Source organism: Egretta garzetta, unplaced genomic scaffold (genome assembly GCF_000687185.1).
Source record: "Egretta garzetta isolate BGI_Z169 unplaced genomic scaffold, ASM68718v1 scaffold120, whole genome shotgun sequence".
In the NCBI taxonomy this organism is placed as follows: Eukaryota; Metazoa; Chordata; class Aves; order Pelecaniformes; family Ardeidae; genus Egretta; species Egretta garzetta.
Window position 1 is genome coordinate 1,309,843 of NW_009258270.1, and position 5,899 is coordinate 1,315,741.

A 5,899-nucleotide genomic window follows, 5' to 3' on the forward strand; every position below is an offset into this window, starting at 1 on the left:
GCAGGGCTGGACAGCTCTGCACTTTGCAACAGAAGAGACAAGTACAGGCAACGCCTTCACGTCTCCTTATGCCAGCAGATCCAGCTCCAGCCAGCACCGTCTTAAGTTTAGAAACAAAAGTTAAGCCTGGACCAAGAAAGAATGGCTGTCCAGCAGGCTAATCCTCCGATCTCAGGCCAGCAAAGCCTTTCCAATGGAGTTTTTGCAGAATGGGTACGTTTTGACGAAACAGCATGTTTTGCTTCAAGCCCAGGTGACGGCGGCGCAGGCTCGCTCGCCCGGGGGACGCGTTGCCTGCTGGGTGCTGACTCACCGCGTGCCACAGCCTCGGCCGTGCCAGCGGGGAGAGTGGGGAAGAAGCGTGGGGCGCTTGATTTCGGCGTGTTCAAGGGGGCAGTAAGAACAAGGGCCCCCGAGAGGCGCCTGCAGAGACCTCTCTCCTGTGACTCACTCTCAGCTCAAGCCCCAGCCAGGCCAGTAGCCACATTTAGTTGCCAGCTCTCGCCCGCAGGAGCAAGCGCTGTGCGATGCACCCCAGACGGTTTCGTGGAAGGCGGCCGAGTCACGGGGAAGCAGTCCCAGCCGCTCTGGGGGTGCTACCCGGCCGCTCCTCCCGCTTACCGCCCCGCTCACGCTGCCCGAGACGGAGCAAGGAGATCCCTCCCGGTACGCGTCAGCCTCGCGATGCGGTTTTGCGGTCTCGAGCAAAGGCCGTGACCTCCAGGCTCCCCTGTCCCGCCAAGGGATGCTCCAGCATCCCAGCAAGGACCTTCCTCCCTTCGGGCCTTGGCTTGTGCCCGCAGGCGCGTCTGAGGCCGCTAAGCCCCGGCTCGCGCTGGCTGGCAGCCAAGCTGTAACACCATGTTCTCATTGCTACTCCGAGCACAGCGTGAACCAACCCCGAGCGCACGCAAGACCGAAGCGTCAGGAGAACAGGCAAAGCAAAACACTGAGGAGGGGAGGAGGCGGCACGGGCACCGCCTCGGCGGGAGGAATCGACTGCCTGGCTGCAGCTCGGCCCTGGTAGAGAGCTTCAGCAAGAGGATTAACTTGCATCTTCGCACCTGGATGACGAGTACACACGCCAAGGTGACAGGCCCCGTTTTAATCACCCTTCCCATGCACAGCGAGCCTGCAGGGGGGGTGGGCACCTCATGAGGTCAGGATCCCAGCACGACAGAGGGTGCACACCCGAGCCCAATGTCACTGACTGCACACAGTGATAGACAGCACCGACCATGGGAAGTTTTAGTTAATAACTAGTGTTCAAACAAATCTTCTAAACCAAAGTCAGTCACTAATCCTTTTTACTTTTTTTTTTTTTAAGTCATTGGGTCAAACAGATGGCAACACTGTCTTGCTGCAAGTTAGCCCGGTCTGGAGAGGGGGGGAAGCAACAGTGCCAAAGCCACGGACTGCTCTGCAGCAGAGCTGCTTCCTTCCCAACAGTAACAGCAGAGATTATGAGAGAGACAGAAACTGAAAATCAAACCCCTACCTTTTCCATCCCTGAGGTTAGGAGTGCATTTCTTATTATCGGCCCCAGTGTCATTCTGAGTGTCCAAATTCTGCCTTTGCCCCCTCAAAGGTATTTCGGATTCAGAGCAGCGTTCCGAGTTTCTGCGCAGTCCCCCTGCCAGCTGCGCCTGCAGCCTCCACACCCGCCGGCGGGCACAGGGAAAGCAACCAAGCTGCTAAACCAGAAGTCAAGCAACCAGCTCGGGTCCGTCACCCTACACATCCCCCCATGCCACCAGGTGCACCAAAAGACAGCATTTGAAACCAAAATTCAGCCACTGCACAGGGACTGAACAAAACCAAAATATGGTGACAGAAAGGCAAAATTTGACATTGAGACTTTAAAAAATCCAATAACCCGAGTTTCTCATATCCTCAAAGTCCTGGCGAGGACAAAAGCCACTCCAGCTCAGTTACCACGTGGTGCCACATCGGAGCCGTGCCGTGCCAGTTCACGGAGGAAAGCAGGATGCGGCCGAGCGGCTGCCCCGCGAGCGGCTGCTCCCCTCCCATGCTGCAGGAACCGGCTGGGGCCCCGCTGTCCCCGCAGTGCTGGAAAGATGCACGGGGCGAAGGAGAAGGAACATCCCATCCCCGTGCTCAGGGCAGCTGCGGAGCTGCTCGGGCGTCTCCTCCCAGCCGCACGTGGCTGAAGGGAGCCAAAGGCTCCGAGGAAATGCTGCTCCGGTCCCTCGCTGCTGCAGGCCGGGGCGGCCAGACCCGCTCCCATCCTTTACAAGGACCATGTTTGCAGTCACAAACAAGAGAAGGATTTGCCCTATGGATTAAGAAGAAAAATAAGCAAAACCCCCTTACGTTTGTTTTGCTAACACAGACAAGGCGCAGACAGGCCCCGCTGTGGCACACAGCCCACGGGGGATACCTCACCACAGTCCTCCCTTTCCTTCTGCCCTGAAGTTAAAACCTCACCTTGCCTCCCCTCTCCTTCGTCCTGCCCCATCCCACGGCACACGCAGCCACCCACCCCCTTACGGGCATACAGTGTTTTGGCTACACGAAGCACGACAGAGCGCCACACCACTGAGCACCTAGGAGCAGGAGTTTCTTTTTCTTCCTCCTCTTCTTCTGCTGGTGCTGCTTTGAGGGCAGTGCCTGCGCCTGAGAGGCAGGATCACAGCCGGACCGGCTGCCGGGGCAGACAGCGGGGCCCGTCACTGCAAACCCAGGACTTGCATCCCGAGCATTAGGTGACACCTCCACAGGGGAGGCAGGCGGCACGACTGTCCTTTGGGCTGGCGGGCTTTTCTCCACGCTTGCTGGCAGAGCAGAGGATGGCGTCCCAGGGCCCCCCAGGGAGGGAGCAGCACCTCTGCCTTTCGGCGCGCTGTCTGGACCCACTAAGGCTGTGTCTGAGCACAAGGCTGCTCGTCCCTCACTATGGCCCCGGCCGGTGGGACGTGCTCCAGGGGCCGCATCCCCCCCATCAGCTGCCACCACGTGCTCTTGCCGGCGGCAGGATCTGTGGGCTAAGCCGCTGTCCTCAAGTTTCACGCAGCTCTGGCAAGCCTCGAGCAACTGAGCATGATCGAAGAGCCCCGCCGGCCCTTCCCCAAGGTCAGCTGGAAGGACAGCCACTGCATGGGATGCCTCTGCCTGCCGGAGCAGGCCAGCAGCGCCAATGCCGAGTCTCAAACAACTCTTATCACAGACCGTCACCGTTCCTTCTTTGCCCTTGGCCTTGGATAGGTCTTTGATGTATTCGGTGCACTTCTGCAGGCTCCCAGTCACCGCCTCGCTGGGGATGATGTCTGGATACGGCCCAGCACACTGGGGAGCTTCTGGCATCTCCGGGCAGACGGCGCAGCTCGTGGGAGGCTTTGGTAAGAGGGGTGACCTCTCATCGGGCGAGTTAAAGCTGCGCGTCTGGAAGATTAGATCGGTGACATGCCTGCAGCAGTTTGCAAAAAGGCTGTTCCCCATGATCACAAGCAGCCTGGCTCATACAGCACTGGATTAGAAAAGTTAGTTTTGTTTGCACACATATACTGCAGTCCCCACAAGGCAAACTCCCACACGGCAGCCCTGGCCCTCCGCAGCCGGGACCTGCTCGCTTTCTCACACAGTCAGCCACCTTCTCCAAAGAAAATTCCTACTTGGCCCCAGGGCAGCGGGACGCAGAGGGCCAGGAGCTGATTCCACACAGGGTCCTGCGCACCATGAGCTCACGTCCCACGTGCTTGCCAAAACGGGACCCTGGGCTCGCAGCAGTTCTCCCAAGGTGTCGCCAGCGACCTTCATCCACCGCGCGCCTTCGCCCCTCTCCGCGACTGCCACGCTCACGCTGCCACGATATCCGCGAAGCCCGGAAGCGGCTCCCCGGAGCTGAAGCTCCCCTCTCCCCGCCGCAGCAGAACAAAGCCAGACGTGTATCTAACAGGTTCTTCAGGCGCGCTCACCGAGGGATGCCGGTCCGATCGCCCCGGCCCGGAGGCAGTTATAAATAGCCCCATCTCGAGTGCTGCACCAGTGCAGCATGGGACGAGTGCTAGAGCGCTTCTGCGCTGCCAAACCTGTAAGCAAGTGAGCTGCATTGAATTACAAGGCGAGGGCAGTTACTATGGCACGCCTGGGCCCAGGCACAGCCATCCATACAAAGCAGGCGAGCACAAAACAGCCAGGCAGAGAACCAGTAAGTAGATTCCAGACGAATTTTCTGTCCTCTCACCCTGCTCTGCCGTATCAAACGCAAACAAACCACAAAACCACACACAACCCCCTAATACCACTCCTCTCTCCGTGCTAATTTAAGAAATCCCAGCAAGCGAAGCAGGGATTACGGGGCTGGAGATTTCTGCAAGCGCCAGGTGCCCCGGGGAGGCTGGAGCCGAGCAGGCCAGCAAGCCCGCGCGGGACCCGCCTGCTCCCCGCCTTCCCCGGCAGCATCAGCTGGGCACCACGGCTCCGCGCGCCCAGGCACACATCCCGTACCGACACGGGCGCTGCTCAGCATTCAGCTCCTTGGGTGCCTTCAGTGGTCCCCGTTTCCTGGGACACATGCGAAGATCCGGATCTTTCAAACACGCAATGCGACGTGCAAGAGCTGCAGCCTGAACCTGCCTGGGAAAAGCCTTTGTGTCTGGTTAGCAAACCCAACAACCCCCCCCACACTCCTGGGCAGCCCAAGTTTTGGCACAGGCTTCCTCAGCACAGCTGAGTGCTCGACACGGCTTCGTGGACAGGAAGGGGCACAACTCTGCACTGAGCAGAAGAAAAATAAATGCCACATCCCTAGCACAGAAATCTCAAAACTAGAGCAAAGCCAAGCCCCCACAGCTCCCGTGATCACTTGCTCAAGGCCAACACAACACACACAGAGGAAGGGCGATCCCTTCTCCAAGGAAGGTCCTGGGAAGGCCGGGAGCAGCCCCCCAGAGCCTCCGTGCCAGCAAGCCACCTGCCAGGAGAAAGGCAGGAACCGGCTGAAAAACAAAGCAAAAGCTCTCCACAGAAGCCCCTGGCCAGCGTCTGCTGTCCTTTTAAAGGGAAGAGGAACCTGAAATCTCTCCCACTCCAAATCATTTGAGCTCCTGCCCCAATAAGCAAGGACCCCCCCCATGGCTGCTCCTTCAGTGCAGGAGCTTCTGGGCCTGGGAGCCCTGAGACAAGGCACAAATTAAATTTTAGCTGAATAATAAATTAAACAAAATGAATAGTTTAATGAATGGAAACAAATTGACTAAATGAATAGGCATTAGCTCCAGAGATGGCCCTACTGGAAACGTTTCTGCAGGACATCCTGCCAGGGGAGGTGGGAGATGGCATGGACATGCCTCCCTCCACCTCTCCGGCGGAAACCACAGCTTCCCAGAAACTTTCAGCACTTTAGGTGCAACAAGCACTTCTTTTAATAAGGGCCCACAGTGAAACGTTAGAGCTGCTCTACCACCGTCATTAAACTCAAATTGGTTATAACCCATCTGTGGGTACAGGTATAAGCACTGCATTTATTTCTCAGCAGCATTACATTGCCAGGGACTGACTCGCACGGAGAGCGTGGCAGGGCTCCGGTGTGCGGCTGTCTTGACAAGGGCCCCAGGCTCAACAAGGGCCCCGGGCTCGCTGGCCTGGACGGCTCTCCTGCGGCACTAACAAACCATGGACAGCAAGCGGGGAAATTATTCATTCCCAGCTCTTGCGCATCTGCAGGAAAATTTGCTGGATAGATCTAAACAACTCAAGCCACATTCCAGCCTTCTTAGAAGTTTGTGGCTTTTCTGTGTTTGTGTCGATACGGGGACATTTGCATTGCAGCCATGCCCTAGGGTACTCGTGGGGTCCCACGGCTGCTGGCTCAGGCACTTACAAGCCACTGAAATGCCTCGTGCTTTGCATTTGGCACCCCGAGTTACCCCCGCCGTGC

The 5,899-nt window shown here is 58.0% G+C and overlaps 1 protein-coding gene across 1 annotated transcript in view; it reads right to left on the reverse strand.

The window, feature by feature from the left end:
* The window catches only part of CLUH (clustered mitochondria homolog), a 34,056-nt gene extending 28,984 nt beyond the window's left edge, over positions 1–5,072 (reverse strand). The window contains exon 1 of the mRNA XM_009634037.2: positions 2,568–5,072. Coding sequence (XP_009632332.1) covers positions 2,568–3,459 — 892 coding nt within the window. The 5' untranslated portion in view covers positions 3,460–5,072. The remainder of the gene's footprint in view (positions 1–2,567) is intronic.
* Positions 5,073–5,899: the final 827 nt, after the last annotated feature.